Source organism: Eschrichtius robustus, chromosome 3, assembly GCF_028021215.1.
Source record: "Eschrichtius robustus isolate mEscRob2 chromosome 3, mEscRob2.pri, whole genome shotgun sequence".
Lineage (NCBI taxonomy): Eukaryota > Metazoa > Chordata > Mammalia > Artiodactyla > Eschrichtiidae > Eschrichtius > Eschrichtius robustus.
The window spans coordinates 22,091,813-22,110,731 of NC_090826.1; the positions used below are offsets into that span (position 1 = coordinate 22,091,813).

The 18,919-nt window shown below is 40.0% G+C and overlaps 1 protein-coding gene across 2 annotated transcripts; it reads right to left on the minus strand.

Moving 5' to 3' along the window:
- Positions 1 to 753: 753 nt before the first annotated feature.
- Positions 754 to 18,447, minus strand: RPA2 (replication protein A2). Of its 2 annotated transcripts, none has more exons than XM_068539266.1 (9): positions 18,189 to 18,441; positions 17,842 to 17,948; positions 14,039 to 14,140; positions 13,231 to 13,344; positions 8,155 to 8,229; positions 7,532 to 7,648; positions 2,876 to 2,983; positions 2,611 to 2,705; positions 754 to 1,445 (listed from the first exon to the last, which is right to left on the minus strand). In XM_068539266.1, the coding sequence occupies exons 1-9, from the start codon at positions 18,196 to 18,198 to the stop codon at positions 1,361 to 1,363; spliced, it is 813 nt and encodes a 270-aa protein (XP_068395367.1). In that variant the 5' UTR covers positions 18,199 to 18,441; the 3' UTR covers positions 754 to 1,360. The 2 variants fall into 2 exon arrangements, with proteins under 2 accessions (XP_068395367.1, XP_068395368.1); XM_068539267.1 differs by lacking the exon at positions 754 to 1,445 and adding an exon at positions 1,458 to 1,671 and having other exon boundaries at positions 18,189 to 18,447.
- Between the last annotated feature and the right edge of the window lie 472 nt (positions 18,448 to 18,919).

An 18,919-nucleotide genomic window follows, 5' to 3' on the forward strand; every position in this document is an offset into this window, starting at 1 on the left:
GCCCCACGGGCCTCCGTAGTGCTCAGAATCCACAGAGCTCCTGTGAGACCGTGTCACTGCCAAGGTGGCAGGGAATTCAGTATCCCTGAGTAGCTACTCTGTTATTGGGAATGCTGAATCAGCAAGTGCTGGGACACCAATCTCTTATTTTGCTTTATATTCCTAGTAGCTGACCAATGGGTTGACACAGTAGGTATTCAATAAACACTCGCTGAATTAATGAGTAAGTAGTTTTTGATTGCTAAATCATCGAATTCAAAATCAAAAGAAAAAGTGACTTCTACCCAGAACCACTGCTATTGCCCCCTTGCCCATTTGAGGGCATTAGCATGGTAACTAGAAAGAGAAGTCCACCACCCATAAAAGTATCCTATCATGCATTCCATATTCAAATGTATATGCTTTTTTAAACCTGTTTTTAGCCATCGTTCTTTCTTTTAGGAAACAATCAAGAATGGACATACTTGCAAATGAACATACTGGTTGACTGACTTTTAAGCATCTGCACAGCTCCCCAGATGGGAACTATCCTGCATGTACAGAAAATAACAACCACATTGTTGTTCACTGTCAGAAACCAAGGGGGTGGAGCCTTCTCCACACAGCTGCTGGTAGATCTCATTTAGAAACACAGTTAAAGCAGTTATAGAACTTTTATTTGCATGTTACACCTCATTAACTTATCTCAGAATTAGCTGAGATGATAAAGTATTAATTATTACAGTGTAAAAAAATAAGAACATTTTTACAAGCTACTGCAATAGAACTATTTTATTAAACATATGAATGTACTTATTTTGTACAAAATACATATCTTACTCTCTGCCCCATGAAACCACCATTCTAGAACCCCATGCTTATAAAAACACACTTTGGGCAGCAATTATGACAAGGTGAAAGAAAGTGCAATTCTGAAAGTAACAACACATAACCAAAGTGGGGAACAAAAACAGGCAGAGGTTAGTGGGTTTCGTGGCTAGCTCTCTGCTGACAGGCCCTCGTCCTACTCTTAACAGGAAACAATTTAGGAATAAAAACTCCTGCGTATTATTTCAGTAATACCGCCCAACCCTCTTGGTAGCATCCCTCTTCCAATTCCATTTATCCTGATATTGTAACTAACTAATTTGTAACTTCTTTAAGAAATTCCGCCCTGGTTTACATCCCTGTCAGTTGCCCATATCCCTCTGAGCTTCAAAAACACAGAACAGTAGTAAGTTTCAAAAGGAGTCAATTGAAACCTTTTATAGATGAAACCTGCTTCCTAGAAGTCAACCTGCCAAATATATGCACAGCTGGAGACAAGAGATTGCATAAAAAGTCCAGCTGGAAAATATCTCGGGTACCCAATTAGATCCAGTTATTCTGCGTCTGTGGATTTAAAATGATCATCATCCACAGTGGAATAGATGTGTCCCTCGTTGCTTAGAAAATCCACAGCTTGCCTAGAAAGAAAGAAAAAACCAAATGCAGAAGAAAGGAAACTGCCTTTTGGATATGGCCGAATATGTAAACTTCACTCATTTCCCTACTTTCTATCTTAGCTGAGAAGAATTCATGGCCATTTTGCTCACGGAAGGCTCTTGCAGGGAGAAACACCAGTAGAATTACAAAACTGAGGTAATCCATGGAGACAAAGGCTTTAGGGCTGCCTTGGATGCCTCTCCCAAGCTGTGTAAAGCAAAGAAAATAGGACCTCACTTAAATACCAGTCTAAGCAAACTGAAACCAGGATCTAAAGCTATAGTTCCAGTTGCATATAATGTCTCCTAGTATAAACAGCTATATAAAAAAAAATAGCTCCTCACTCATCCACTGACCCTCTCATTCCCCTCCGGGAAATCAAGTTGCAAGAAGGAAAGGAAAGGTCTTTCTAGAAATGGTATGACACCTTCAGATCCTTAAAGGCCCTCAGGGTCAGTGTCAGTAACATATTTAATAAGAGTAACAATTTATAGAGCACCTACTATCGTGACAGACATTCTGCACCTCACCATCACAGAAACTCTAAGATAGGAATTATTATCCTCATCTTATAGGACAGGAAATGGAATCAGACCTGAGTATTCTTTTCTATCGAGACCTAGAATATCAACTGATTGATAGTAACAACTATCACAAACACCATAATACTCAGTTTGTTTGATTAGTTCATTGGAATCAGGAAGCTGCTTCTCTAACAGGTTATCAGGACAAGGATGTTGGAAGGACTGTCTAATGGCTTCAGGTCCAGATAGCCTGAGGAACACTCTCCACAGTGGGGACAGTAACGCCAGTGCAAATGCACACCTGAGGACCAGGAGCTCAGGATCTCATTCCTCCAGACTAAATTCCCCAAGAGGTATCTGGTCAATTTTTGCTCAAAATTACATCCCTTCCACATAATGGGACTTAGTATTTGCTGAATGAAAAATGAATGAGTGAAGTGACAGGCAGCACCATCTTTGTGAGTCCTTTTTCTATTCTTCCATAACTGAACAACTTCCCTTTTGTTAGTCAACAGTTTTTTTTTTTTTAATTTTTTAAACTTACTTCTCATTACCGGGAAATCCTGGTGAGGGGAAATGGGTACAATTCTGGAGCCCTAGTTCACAGAAACCAAATACTCACTTGATTGAGGCTACGGTCATGTGTTGGAGCTGATTCTTGAGATCCTGAAAGTTCAATCCTTCAGGCCTTGGGCAAGCCTTAATCAAATTCAGTACCTGAAGATTCAAATCAGAAAGATTTTAGCAACTACTTTGAATCAGCTCCCCTGTGTAAGCCAGAATCCCTTTATAGGAAAGAAATGAGTCGGGTACTTAGCACCATTAAGGAAGTAACATAATTTACAACTGTCTGTGTCTTGCATGTCTGGAGCCACTCAGCTGTTTACCTGGTTCTGGGCCACAGTGAGGCCATTTGTTGGCATGAAGCTATTCCCACCAAAGTTCCCAGCTTCACCCATTCCTGGATTGCTGATAGGTGCTCTCCCTGCTGAGGGCTGAATTAAGAAATAAGTTGACAACATTAGTAAATTCACCAATTTAAACACAGTCCTTGCTCTTTTAAATAGCTTAATAAGTAGTTTACAAAAAACAATTTAAGCAGAGTTTTTTTTTTTTTTTGGCTGCGCCACACGGCTTGTGGGATCTTAGTTCCCTGACCAGGGATTGAACCCAGGCCATGTGAAAGCGTGGTTAGAGTCCTAACCACTGGACTGCCAGGGAATTCCCTAAGCAGAGTTTTCCCAATAACAATTGCTTCCCTTGGAAAGGACAGCTATTATCTAATGAGTATTTCATCGGAAGATAAAGTCATTCTCTGAAGCGTATCATATCAAACAGAGAGAAAGGTACTTCCTGGATCCTCCTTTTCTTTTGTGATGTGACAGGAACCAGAGGAAAAATAGCACTGAGAAGAAAATTACTGAGATCTGCTATAGTGGTATCTCTCTCTGGTGCTTCAATCATGCAAGCATTTACTGAGTGTCAACTAGGCATGAAGCATTACAAGGAGAGAAAAGGAGACATAGTTCTCATCACCCTCTCTTTTCTTCTTTTTTACCACCAAACTTTTAAAAAATAATAGATTATAGTCACTGTTTACATTTCCCAGCACTATTTGGATTCTCTCCAAATATACCTCTGAAACTGTTCTCACCAAACTTACCAATGCTTATCAACCAACACAGCCAGTAATCCCTTTCAGTCCTCATAACACTTGACCTCTCAGAAGCAGACACTGCTGACCACACCCTTCTTGAAATGTACCCCTCCCTAGGCTTCCTGACACCATACTCTTCTGGTTCTCCAATTAAGTTTCAAACTATACCTTCTCAGTATCCCTTCTCAGCCTCTTTGTCTACCTGTCTTCCAAAAAGCTGATAGTTCCCCCAGGATTTCATCCCAGACCTCCTCCAAGGCCACAAATCCTTGTTCCCAACCATCTACTGAAGACCTCCACTTAGCTATCTCACGCACTTCAAAATAAAGTTCACTACTTTCCTCCCCAAACCTGCTTGCCCTGGTATATTCCATTTCTATTAGTAAGTCCAAGCCCAGTGCTGTAGACCTCGGCCATCTTTGAGTCTCCACTCGCTCACCTCCCCCAGTCTGTCACCACAGCCCATTAATACAACGTTCAGCGGTTCGAATTGGTCCTCATCACCCCTGGTCTCCTGACTGGTGTCTCAGCTGCAAGTCTCTCCTACTCCAACCAACCCTCCTCACTGCTCCAAGTAATAACTTCTGATCATGTCTCTCCTCCACCTAAAAGCTTTCAGCTGGCTCCCCCTGCTTGTGAAAATAATATAAAACTCCTGGACATTCAAGACCTACCACAACTAGACATCAAAGTCTGTATTTTATTCTTGACCACCCCCTTTCAACACAGGGAATTCTTGCTAGTCACACACATGCCTCTGACACGTTATTCCGTGTCTGGAATGCCCCTCCCCTCAGCTGCCTGGGAAACACTTCTCATGCTTCAAAGCCCAACTTAGTTGTCACTGCCTTTGTGAAGACTTCCCTGACATCCCCCAGGCCAAAGTTAGTTGTGTTCTTCCTTCTTGGCTCTCACAGCATTTGGCCCATTCCCTCTCATAGTAGCCATCACACTGTTTGCCTGTCACTTTCCCCCATAAGCCCCTTCAGCTTTGCACAGTGCCTGGGGGGCAGCAGGTGCTCAGTCAATGTTTAATTTATTGAACTGAATAAAGATGACAAAAGATTAAATATGTTAAGTACTCATTACAGGTAAAAGAGCATTGTGGAAGCTCATCAGTGAAATCCCATGCAGTCAAGAGACTCATTCATTCAACAAACGTTCATTAGGACTTCCCTGGTGGCGCAGTGGTTAAGAATCCACCTGCCAGTGCAGGGGACACGGGTTTGAGCCCTGGTCCAGGACGATCCCACATGCCGTGGAGCAACTAAGCCCGCGGGCCACAGCTACTGAGCCTGCGCTCTAGTGCACCTGTGCCACAACTACTGAAGCCCGCGCGCCTAGAGCCTGTGCTCCGCAACAAGAGAAGCCACCACAGTGAGAAGCCCACGCACCGCAACGAAGAGTAGCCCCCGCTCGCCGCAACTAGAGAAAGCCCGCGCACAGCAAGGAAGACCCAACGCAGACAAAAAAAAAAAAAAAAAAAAAAAAAAGTTCATTAAATGCCAATGCTTCGAGGTCATTAAAAAAAAAACACCAAAATTCACTCATGGTCTCTTGTTTTCAAGCTAGATGCCTTCACATTGCTTGCTGGTGAAACAGAAGTCCTATTTTATGATCCAGTAATACTGAACTGAACGCTATTTCTTCCCTGGATACCTCTGCTGAAATGACCTCATGTTCTGCTTCAGGTGCGCCCCTGCTCCCGTATGTGTATTTTAAGACTTGGTTTAGGCATCACCTCCTCCAGGAGGCCCTTCTTGATGTCCAGGTCAGGACAGGAAACTGTTCTCTGTGGTTCCACAGCACCCTGCAGTTGCCACTCCTCACTGCTTTCACTGCTTAAGTGATCTGAACCCTCAACGCTTAAGGCAAACTCTTTGAGGGAAAGGATTATTTTATTTACTCCTCAACATAACTGTCTATACTCACAGCTTCCACTCATCCTCACTTTAAAACCATTTTTATCATAGAACATTTGATACATATGTATAGGTTATGAAGTATAGTCATAAAATAAACACCCTAAACTTTCTACCCAGTCCCATTCTTTTTAACCCACACTTCCCCTATCCGCTGCTGAAGCCTCTCTTCTGAAGATCCACGTTTCCAAATCCGACAGACCTCTCTCATCACCTTACTTGACTTCTAGGCAGCATTCTACAGTTGAACTCCACTCCCTCCTTAAAGTACTCTTTTCAGAATATTCTACAGAATCACATTTCCTGATTTTCCTCCTGCCCAACTGGCAACTTCTTTGACTTTCTCTGGCTCCTGCTGTGCCTCCAGACTCCTAAAGGTTAGTGTCTCAGAGCTTAGGTCTCTTACCTCTTAACTCACCAGATATCTCGTCTCATCCGAGGCTTTAAATACCTACCATCCACACAATGACTCCCAACGCTCTCTCTCTACCCCTGACCTCTCCTTTGAGTCCCAGCCTTGTACAGTCAACCATCCATTCTGGTCTCCATTTGGGTGTCCGACACGTCGCATTTGCTAAGTCCAGAACAGAACTCTGGATTTTACCCTTCAAACCTGCTAGCTTCATCTAGTTACTCAAGCCCCAAACCTTGGAGTTATTTTTGAACCCTCTCTTTTCTTTATATCCTGTATCTAAACCAAAAAGTCCTGTCAGCTCTACCTTCGAAATGTATTAGAATCCAACCACTTCTTACCCAGCTGCTGCTACCATTCCCCAGAATTACTTCTGTTGCTATTGCTGGTGCCTCATAGTCTACTCTCCACACAGCAGCTGAAGTGAGTTTTTGAAAAGGTAAATCAGACCACATCACTTCCCTAGTCAAAACCTTCTAAAGGTTTAGTGTCAATTAGAAAAAAGTAATCCATACTATGGCCTACAAAGCCCTACACGATCGGGGTCTCGCTCCCTTGCCTACATCCCTGCACCACCTCCCCTGTCATTTGCTTCACTCCAGACAGTCTGGCCTTCTTGTTGGTCTCAAGTATGCCAAGCTTGTTCCAGTCTCATGGCTTCTGACTTTTTATTACCGCTGCTTGGAATGTTCTTCTCTCATTTAAAATTATACCATTCTTATTTCCTCCATCACTGTCTTCTCCTACTCTGCTTAATTTCAGAGTACCTATAACTACCTAAAATTATATTTGTTTTCTTGTTGATGGTCCATTTCTCTCAAGAATATAAATTTGAGGGCAGACACTTTACCCATCTTGTTCACTGCTATATTCCCAGGGCCTAGAATAATGACTGGCATATACTAGGCTCAATAAATTGAATGAATTTATCTTTGTATCCCCAGTGCTTAGCAAAGTGCTTGGCACAGAACAAGATGCAACAGCTCCAGTCCCTCCTACTGTAACCAGTCCTCCACCTTGCCACTGGAATCATCTAAGGGCACTCTAATACTCAGATCAGCAAACCCATTATGTGGTCCTAGATAGACTCGCCAAATTGAATTTGTACCACAGAAAATGTTGAGAAATTTCGATATGAAGCAAGAAATATAATTGCAGGGACAAAATAATGGTGCATAAATTATCCTGTTTAGCCAATAGGTTGGAAGGAAAGCAGCAAAATGCTATCTTAGTTGGGGTTTTTCTCTGAATATGGACTGAAAATCCTGAAGCTAAGAGCTAGGCCGATAATTATGTGTCTACACTTGAAGCTTGTCTTGGCTTCAGCCATCCAAGCCACTGGGGTTAGAGGAACTTGTAATTTTGAGAGGAAAGTGTTTCATCAGGAATAAAGTAACACAGCAAAGCTCATGGAGAAAATTTTTTTTGAGGACTGAATGATGCCTTTCTTGTGGCTCAATCTTCAAAATGTCAAGGAAATCAAAGCCAGAGCACAGAAGCGGTTTATGTTTTTTCAGGGAAGAGAAAAAACGACGAGAATGAAGCTGCTCACCTGGCTGTTGGACTTGCTCAGCATCATGTGTGCATTGACTACTTCCAGAATATGTGTGGTGAACTCATTCATATCCTCCAGGGGCATGATCTTAAAGGCTACCAGACTTTTCTTGTTCTATTAAAATAAAGAGAGAAATGTGAACAAAGAATGAGCACATTCAAGTCAATTTCAGGTCAAAACATTGTGGTTCTTTTCTTGGTTACAGTATTTTACTAAATGAGGAAAATGTGTTATATACTGAAAATTTTTAACTCAGAGTTAATCCAAATACAGTCAATGAAATATAGTCAAAAGAACAAAACTAGCACAGAGATGTTCAATGACTTTCCCAAGGTTATACAACCAGAGTCTAGTCTCCAAATCCAGTGTCTGCCTTCTACACCTAATGAATGGCACAGATGGCAACTGTAGGCTGAGATCTTGTTCTTTCTCTACCTTTCTGTTTGTTTTATATTGAGGAAACCCATTATTCCTTTTGAAGAAGAAAATAATGAAATAACTTCAATATAACTCCCATTAAATATAGACTTACTAAGTCTTAAGTATCCTAAACTTAGGCATGACCCCAGAAACTGCTTCATGCAGATACATTTTAACTGTTGTTTTTTTCCTGACTTTACCTGAAAAGATCTCAGATGACCAGCCACTTTCACATATGTTTCTGGAGGAACCACAGTGTTTTCACTGCTGGCATCCTAAAAAGAAAAAATACAAACACACCACTTAGGTTTTAGTGATGCTGGTGAAAGCCTCTTCAAAATTTCTAAATTATGTACAGAAAGAGAAAGTTACAAAGTAAGAGCTAAAGGATCCTAATGTAGCACTACCTAGTTTGCCCTGCCTTTTAGAATTTAATTTTTTAAAAATAAAACCAGGAATTAGAATAAAAATATCCAAGTTCTATGTTATGCACATCAAACAACAAGCAAACAATTATGGCACTCTCATTCAGTGCTCTTAGGCACACAACTTTCTGGTGGACATACTTATTGGCATAGCAACTTTACTTTTAGAAATTTAAGAAAATAAAGAACATGTATTAAGATTTAGCTTTAATATGGTCAACTAATCTATGACAAAGGAGACAAGGATATACAGTGGAGGAAAGACAGTCACTTCAATAAGTGGTGCTGGGAAAACTGCACAGCTTCATGTAAAAGAATGAAATTAGAACACTCCCTAACACCATACACAAAAATAAACTCAAAATGGATTACAGACCTAAATGTAAAGCCAGACACTATAAAACTCTTAGAGGAAAACATAGCAAGAACTCTCTTTGACATAAATCACAGCAAGATCTTTTTTGATCCACCTCCTAGAGTAATGGAAATAAAAACAAAAATAAACAAATGGGACCTAATGAAACTTAAAAGCTTTTGCAAAGCAAAGGAAACTACAAACAAGACGAAAAGACAACCCTCAGAATGGGAGAAAATATTTGCAAATGAATCAACGGACAAAGGATTAATCTCCAAAATATATAAACAGCTCATGCAGCTTGATATTAAAAGAACAAACAACCCAATCAAAAAATGGGCAGAAGACCTAAATAGACATTTCTCCAAAGATGACATACAGATGGCCAAGAAGCACATGAAAAGCTGCTCAACATCACTAATTATTAGAGAACAGCAAATCAAAACTACAATGAGGCATCACTTCACACCAGTTAGAATGGGCATCATAAGAAAATCTACAAACAACAAATGCTGGAGAGGGTGTGCAGAAAAGGGAACCCTCTTGCACTATTGGTTGGAATGTAAAGTGATACAGCCACTATGGAGAACAGTATGGAAGTTCCTTAAAAAACTAAAAATAGAATTACCATATGACCCAGCAATCCCACTACTGGGCATATACCCTGAGAAGACCATAATTCAAAGACACATGCACCCCAATGTTCACTGCAGCACTATTTACAATAGCCAGGTCATGCAAGCAACCTAAATGCCCACAGACAGACGAATGGATAAAGAAGATGTGGTACATATATACAATGGAATATTACTCAGCCATAAAAAGGAACGAAATTGGGTCATGTGTAGAGATGTAGATATTAACGCGTATATGTGGAACCTAGAAAAATGGTACAGATGAACCGGTTTGCAGGGCAGAAATTGAGACACAGATATAGACAACAAACATATGGACACCAAGGGGGGAAAGTGGCGGGGGGGTGGGGGTGGTGGTGTGATGAATTGGGCGATTGGGATTGACATGTATACACTGATGTGTATAAAATGGATAACTAATAAGAACCTGCTGTATAAAAAAATAAAATTCAAAAATTCAAAAAAAAAAAGATTTCGCTTTAAGAGTATTCATCACAGCATAGTTTTGAATACTAAAACATTTTAAACAACCTACATATCCAACAAAAGGTGCACATTCATATAATGGGTTAGTTTATACTGTTGCAAATGATAATGCAGAATACTATTCATTGTCTGGAAAGACCTGCTGTGACTCATGGAAAAAAGCTTATTTCCCACATGGGGAAACATATACATCAAAACGTTAACAAAAGTTAACTTGGATAATTATAAATGATTTTAATATTTCTTTTTGGGTTTTCTAGACTATGTACCTATTATTTATAAGAAAAATACATAAGCTGACTCAAAGTTCTTTTTGATTATAAAATACATGACTATAAAAAAACTAGAATATAGAATCTATGTGTTTAAAAATAAAAAACACCCCAATTCCCATTATCTGGAGATTATCAACTATTTGCATTTCACTCTACCTATTATTTTACATAGCTGTATCTATACCACAGATAAAACTTTGTATTCTCTCAAAGAACATTTTAAAACATCTTGGAACTAACACAACATTGTAAATCAACTATACTGCAATAAAAATTAAAAACAAACAAACACTTGCAAAAAGTAAAGCTGGATCTATACTTCTCTCCTTTTACCAAAATACATCATTTAATTATAAAAAGACTTAATCATATATAGAGATATAAAAAGAAACCACAGAAATTATAGAAGGAAACATGAATTGAAAAATAATCTGAAACGAGGAAAAGCTTTTCAAAGTCAAAAGACAAACTAGAGAAATCATATAATTATGATAAGAGGTTACTATTTTTCAGGCTCTTGCAAACAAAAATAAATAACCAAACACTCCAGGGGAATCAAAGGACTTAGACAACTATAAATCCCCCCACAAATTAATATTGAATAAAGTTAAAAAAAAAAATCCAATCTCACTAAAACCAAAGAATTACACATAAAAAGTGAGAAAATTCTCAATGACAAGACTATTTTTAAACTATGATACAAAAATTTAAGACTCATAAAATCTACTGTTAGGGTGTGGAGAACTAACGGAGAACTCTCATGCACTAAGTAAATTGGTACCTTTATGGAAGGGAATAAAAAATGTAAAAACGTAAATGTAAGATTAACCAAAAAAGAAAGTAGGAACGTGTAATATGTGTATTTCCTCTAGAAAACCTAGTTTAAATTAATCTTAAGGAGATTATCTCAATCATGCAGAGATGTACACAAAGATACTCACCGCTGCATTGTCTATAATAACAAACGATGGAAATAAGCTAAATGTTTCCTGACTGGGTCTATAAGTAAGGGGTGATATATCCTTATGATGGAATAGGCAGTCACCAAAATTGATGATGTAAATCTGTATTTACTGACATTAAGAAATCAGTTCCACTACGTAGTTTTGAGCGAAAAGAGCAGATTACAGAGCAGTTGCATATCATATTATCCTTTAGGTAAAACTGTAAGCATACATCTCATAAATGTACAGATATGCAGAGAGAAACGTCTGAAAGGGTATTTCCCAAAATGTGTTGTAACAGTAGTCATCTTTGGGATGTGGGGTTTCAGGGGATCTTTAAATGTTTATAAGTGAGCACCATACATTTTGCATGAGCATGCAGTATTAGGCATCTCTAGTAACTACCTTCCCCCTCGATGGCAGGGACTGTGTCTTTTGCATTCTTTGTCTACCTGGAACCAAGCAGTCTGGTTCAGAATCAGTACTCCAATAATAACTGTTGAATGAATTCTCCTGTATTTTTCTGAGGTGCAAAAAATAAAGAATGCATAACTATCAAGTTAATTCTTCACAAACGACTTGTGGTTTTTGAAGTGAAAATAGCATACAAAGTATGCATTATCCAAATGTTCTATAAGGAATGTATTTTAAAAACAACATAAAAAACCAAGAGGCCTTCTGCCCAATTAAAAAATAAAAAGGGGGCTTCCCTGGTGGCATAGTGGTTAAGAATCTGCCTGCCAATGCAGGTGACACAGGTTCGATCCCTGGCCCAGGAAGATCCCACATGCTGCGGAGCAACTAAGCCCGTGCACCACAACTACTGAGCCTGTGCTCTAGAGCCCATGAGCCACAACTACTGAGCCCACATGCCACAGCTACTGAATCCCGCGTGCCTAGAGCCCGTGCTCTGCAACAAGAGAAGCCACGACATGAGAAACCTGCGCATCACAACAAAGAGTAGCCCCCGCTCGCCGCAACTAGATAAAGCCCGCGCACAGCAACAAAGACCCAACACAGCCAAATAAATAAATAAATAAATAAATCTTAAAAAATAAATAAAATAATTTAAAAAAATAAAAAGGGTAAAAAGAATATATTTTCTTTAAGTCTATTTTCTCCATGTTTATACACACACTCATATACATGTTGCTCTGCAAAAATGGGGCCACACCATGCATACTACCTTTAACATGCTCTTTTCCTCTCAACAATTTATGGTAAACACTCCTTTGTGACAATACATACATTTCTACATCATTTGCAGTATTTAAAAAAATATACCATGATTTAATTAATAATATCCTATTGCTAACATTGAGATTCCTTTTAGTTTTCCATTATTATAAATAATGTGATGCTCAACAATCTTACAACTGAATCTTTGCGTGTATCTTTAATTATTCCTTAATGTAAATTTCTGGCAGTGGAGTGCTAGGTCAACATTTCTGTGATGATTCTGATCATTGGCAGATTTTTGAGAAAGGTGATACTCATAACATCAAGGTAGGATGGTATCCACTTCCCCAAACAGTGACAAATCACTCCATAAATTAAGCGCCTACTGCTCTCAATAGAAGTGGACATTGCCATTCTCTTTTCTCCTCTGCCAATTTAATAAGTTAAAATGGTATCTTAATGTTTAGTAAACTTGCTTTTCTTATTGGTGTTGCAATTTGTATTTCATCTATTATGAATTACTTGTGCATTTCTTTGCCCATTTTCCTAAGGTGTGGTTGCTTTTTCCTCTTTGCTTTGTAAGAACTTTCAATAATCGAAAATTTAAAATGTTTGTAATATTTTGCAAAAAATTTTCCCACTAATTTAAATATTTACTCAGGGCCCACTATGTAACTGGCACTGTTCTAGGTGCTAGGGATACAGTGCCAACATAAAAATCCTTGTTCTCACAGAGTTTACGTTCTAGTGTGTCCTGTCACCTGCCCTTTGTTTATAGTATTTTGGGAAGTTTAAAAGATTTTAAATTTTTTATGACATCAAATGTATTGGCCTTTCATGTTAGGGTTTCTGCCTTCGATGTCTTGCTTATGTTTTATTTTTATAATAAGATCCGCCTTTAAAAAGTAAGACTAAAAAAGTTCAACATCTCCAAAGTCCCGAAGTAACCCCACCCTGATTCAAAAACAACTACTTACATCTGTGTCAACCCACTGGCGAACATCCATGGGTGCAGCCGTCATGTCATCTATTTTGTAAACAATGTTGGTTGCAGCCTTCTCTGCATTTCTGATTATCCCCACAATAGTGACCTAGACCAGAAGAAAAAAAAATTTGGTTTTCTTGGAAACCAAAGCAACACTTATGTATTTTTTTAAAAATATTTATTTATTTATTTATTTGGCTGCACTGGGTCTTAGTTGTGGCACGTGGGATCTTTGTTGCAGCATGCAGGATCTTTAGTTGTGGCATGTATGTTCTTAGTTGCGGCATGCAGGATCTAGTTCCCTGACCAGGGATTGAACCTGGGCCCCCTGCATTGGGAGCGTGGAATCTTAACCACTGGACCACCAGGGAAGTCCCTATGTATTTTTTTTCATAAATTTATTTATTTATTTATTTTAGGCTGCATCGGGTCTTCGTTGCTGTGCGCAGGCTCTCTCTAGTTGCAGTGAGCGGGGGCTACTCTTTGTTGCAGTGCGCGGGCTTCTCATTGCAGTGGCTTCTCTCGTTGCGGAGCATGGGCTCTAGGCGCACGGGCTTCAGTAGTTGTGGCTCACGGGCTCTAGTGCGCAGGCTCAGTAGTTGTGGCGCACAGGCTTAGCTGCTCCACAGCATGTGGGATCTTCTCAGACCAGGGCTCGAACCCGTGTCCCCTGCATTGAGGCGGATTCTTAACCACTGCACCACCAGGGAAGTCCCCTATGTATTTTTAAATGATGTTAGTTTTATCTCATTCTTCATTCCTATGATTAAGTGACTCTTCCACAAATTATTTTTACTTACCTGTGAAATCTCAACATTTCCAATTTTGAACACTTCATCAACCAGAGTAGCAGAAAGCAGCTGAGATATGGTACAGGGTACAATATGCTGAGCTCGGGCCCTCTGAAAAAAAAGTATGCATACATTCAATTAAGAAAATAATAACTACTGTTCATTTAGCACCTGCTATGTGCCAAGCACTTTACATATATTATAACATTGAATCTTCAAAATGCACCTCATTATCCCTACTTCACAGAGATGAACACTGAGGTTATATAGCTAACAAATGCCACACTTTAGATTTCAAACCCAGGCTTGTCTGACTCCAAAGCTCCTGATGAATGGATAAGTTTGTGCGGTACTAGGGATCACCAAAATGAGTAGGCCAGAGTGCAAACAGCATAAGGAAGATGACCTGCTTCTGGAACAGACTTTTAAAAGGAAACCCCACCTTTAGGAGCTGGTTTTTTATCACAGATGAGATGGTACTCAGAAGGGGTTTGAGAGATGGCCAGCAGAGACAGAACATTGGAGTTGTTCTAACTCTCATGATAAAATATAACAGAAAGTTAGAGGTATACCTTTAGGATAGATGTTCTGACAATCAAATGTGAGTATGGGGAAAACGGGATAAGGGCTTGGCCACACTGGACATCTTAAAGGAAAGGGACAGGAGGTGATGGGCAGAAGAGGACACCCAAATCACATCCAGAAGCAGCCTAACACCAGCATAAATTCTTATTTTTGCCTACCACTGGGCAGAGGTTGTTTGGGGGACATAAAGATGAGTAAAATGGAATAGGATTTGCCTTCAACATACTCCTAACTTAGGGGAGGTAAAAATGTAAATAACGAGCCTGATCTTGATACACTATAGAATGAGATGCTCTATGCAGGATCTCGGAAATATTTTTGGCACTTTCAAGAAGAGGGAGTATTTAGGCTGGACCCTGAAGCACAAGAATTTTGACAGTGAAAAAATAGTGGGTAAGGAATATGCATTATAGGCTGAGGGCAAACATGCACTCTCATAGACTCTTAGAGGGACCATGTACAAGATGGAAAAAGCATGGTGGATTAAAGATTACGGTTCTTCCTGTTGGAGATCAACAGGATGTAACCCAGTAACTGTTCCACATGTAAGACTGAACACAGTAGACTCTTGGTCTTCATGGATTTAGCAGTTGAAGCTTATCCCTGAAGGTCCATGATACTAGCAACATTTCACTTTGCTGAAGCATAATTTTGAATGGTGAGTATTGCCAGGATGGTAGAAAGTAAGCCCAGCCAACTACCAGCACACATGTCACAACAGGCAGCAGCCAAGCTTGAGGGTAAAGATGATGGCTCTACCACTCAGGAGCAGTGTGCTCTTGGTCACATTTCTCTATTCATCTGTACCTCAGTTTCCTCATCTATAAAACTAGGAATAATAAAATCATTAAAAATCATTATGAAAATTAAATATATGGTGAAGTACCTAGAATAACTGGCACACTGTAAGCACTCAATAAACATTAGGAATTATTGGGTCAGCTATTGTTCCTCACTCTTTATATCTGCAATAGCTTTTAACAAGGATGTAAAGGAATCAACTGTGTTTTTCAATTTTACTTCATAGTATTTTATAAGTGAAGTTATATGCTATATTAGTATTTATATATTTAAAGTTTGCTGAGGTCCCAGGATTTAGCTCTCATAATCTACTACATCGTTTTCACCTATCACACCTGAGATTTTCGCTGTATCTTCAGCATAAGAAAACTAAGAGCTACTGTGGTAACAGCAGCAAGAATACTGGCTTTGGAGCCAGAAAGTCCTATAGACCTGTGTTCAAATCCCAGCTCCACAGCCCTGGACACACCACCACCTATTCTATAAAATAAGGATATCTACCTTTTGAGTTGTAAATGAAATATATAATGTATATGAAAATGCTAATCCCAAGCTCCACATGTAGTAGGTATTCAATAAATATTATTACTCCTCAGGGAAAAAAGTTACAGATGGGTAATTATTGAGGTGTTAGTAAATACCTTCAAATTCATCTCAAATCACAGCGAGTTCTTGTTTTTTAATGAGCACCTATTATGTGCCAGGAACTGATCACAAAGAGTTTCCAGTTTGTTCCAAACAGATTCACAGAGAGGGTGTCAGCACAAGTACTGATATGTTTAATTTCGAAAAAATTCTTTTCTAGCTGACTATGAACCACTGGCTACTCTGACAGTACTATAAAAAAACCACCATTTTTAAAGGCAAAATACGGTCAGTATTAGAAATTTCACATGATTCAATCAAATATAACAGGTTTATAGTCAACAGGAAACATTTTAGATAGAGTGTTTATCTAATTTACTGTGGAAAAGGCACTAGATTTAAACATAAAAAGACCTAGGTTTGAAACTCCAGTTTATAACCATCATTGTTCTCCGAAAAGCAATCTTAAAACACAGCCCCAGGTAGGGATACTGCGATTAAGAATTCTAACAACCAGAATGAAGAAAAATAGTTAAGATAAAGGAGAAAAGATGAGAACCAATGATCTATCTTTTGTTTTTTCCTTTACAGCCTCAAGGAAGACAAAGTTAGAGGACTTGGAGTCCCCTCTGGTCTTCCTGGGAAAAAGAAAATTACAATAGACAGAAGTTGCTCATCAGATTTTGGATTTGTGCAGCATCATGTGTGGACTGTCTAACTAGCTATGCAAGCTCAGGTGTCCCTTAATCTCCCTGAGTCTCTGTTGTGCAATGCAGTAAATAATAAATAACTCACAGGATTATATAAAATAATCATATGGAAAATATAAAGCAATGCCCAAATGTATGGGAATTATCAATGGATTTTTTCCCACTGACACATCCTTGTGGATTAACAGTTTAGGTAAAAGCTTATCAACCTGGACATAAAACACAGAACCTACTAATACTGAGTCTTAACACCAAATCCTGTATTTTTTAAAGGATGAAATCAACAGCAGCTATTAAATTGAAACTCATTTCTGAAAGAGTGAATAACAAGCATTTGGACAGCTTTTTACAGATCACTTTCCTATACATTACCTCATTTATCAATTCTCAGAACCACCCTGGGACATGAGTAGTACTAGTACTATTATCAGATGAGAAAAATCAAGGGCCACCAAAACCAACGGTGCAAGCTGCTTCGCTAAACTCACACCACCAGTTAAAAGGCAAAGTTGATTCTGGACACCATGTATTCTGGCTCCAATGCTCAGGTTCTTTTTAATAATACCCTCTGCGACCATTTACTGAAAGCAACTCTGGGGCAGGTGTAATTATATATATCATAATATTAAGTCTCACAACAACCTTGTAAGGTATCTGTTATTAATCCCATTTAGTAGGTGCCAAACAGATTTCCAAGAAAGTATCATTTGTCCAATGATACCCTGCAAGGAGTGTCAGAGCAATGGTGGATCATAGATCCACTAGACTTCAAAGACCATGTTCTTTCCACCGCATTAGAGCACCTCATTACATTTCATTTAAAAACGACTTCCAATACATGAAGAATGTAAACTAGGCTCTACAAACAAGTTCACTTTTCCCACAAGGTTGATTCATTAGTTCTATTGGTAAATTTCAAAATAAAGCCAAGGAAACAATGGATGCAAAATTAGGGGAATTTCATTTTTCAAAATTACAGCACTCAATTATAAGATTCGGTAAGATAATAATTGACAATTATCGTATCAGCTCAAGTTTAACACCCTTCCTTCATCGCATAAATTTTCTCTCACAGATGAGTCAGTAGCTTCCGGACAGTATAAGAGAAAACGAAGTACGCTTTCAACCTACAGATTTCTTTTCGGCCTGGGAAGGTGTCGGTGATCCAAAGCCCCCAGGGGACTGTGTGTAGCCTCCGGCTCCCCCAAAAGAGGAACTGCTATAGCTTTCAAATCCACCTGGTTTTAAACAACAGCGGTATTAATACCTGTTCCGCCCTCCAAGCCTCTGAAAAATCCACAGGACCCCCCAGACTTCACCCTAGCCACTTCCAGCGTCTCCCTAACCTTCCCCCGACCCCGCACGCCCCCGCGGCCGGCCCCCGCCCCTCCCCCACCCCCGCCGCCACAGGCCTCTCCCACCCAGCCCCTTGCTAAATCCTTCTTGCGAGTCTCATAATCCGCCCCACTCATCATTACTGGTCCACATCTTCGTCACGATTCCCTCAGGAAAGAGTTCCAGAAGGTTCCGGCCTGGTGACTTCCCCTAACCGCCTCCGGACGCTGCGGCGGCCGCTCCGCTATATCTACTTTTCGCAGGAGCCACAAACTCCTTCCCGCGAAAGACGGAGCCAGTCAGCAGCCAGAACTCTTCTCGCTTCAGCCAATCAGTGCTCACGAATCTTACGCCTTTTCCCGTCTTCTCCAGCCGCGCTCCTGAAAATGCGCACTCTGCTCCCAGGAGGGTCGGAAGCCTCTGCGGCCATCGTTACTAAGGGCAAAATAGACTGCGCAAGCGGAAGTAAGGCTGAGGGACGCTGTGATAGGACGGTGTCTCAAAAAAATAACTAACGCATCTCAGGCCGTGTAATCCCACCCCCGTGACACCTTACATCACTTCCTTTGTACGGCCTCCTCCTGTTGCCGCCAAACTCTTACCAAGCGACGCGTTAATCTAAAGGGTTGTAGTAGAATTCCTGCTTCCGCATCTGGGCCTGGCTATCACGCAGCATTTGCGCACCCGGGGAAGTCACAGTAGTGGCTTCACGGCACCTCGTGGAGTTGCATGTTCTTTTCCTTAAAAAGCCAAGTTCAGTTCTTTTATTGCCACCTCCTCGTCCTGATTTTCCCCAGTGAGGCTATGAGAAACCTACACCGCCTTTTCCAGGATGGCAGAAGATCTGAGAATGACATCCACCCAACCTGTTCCT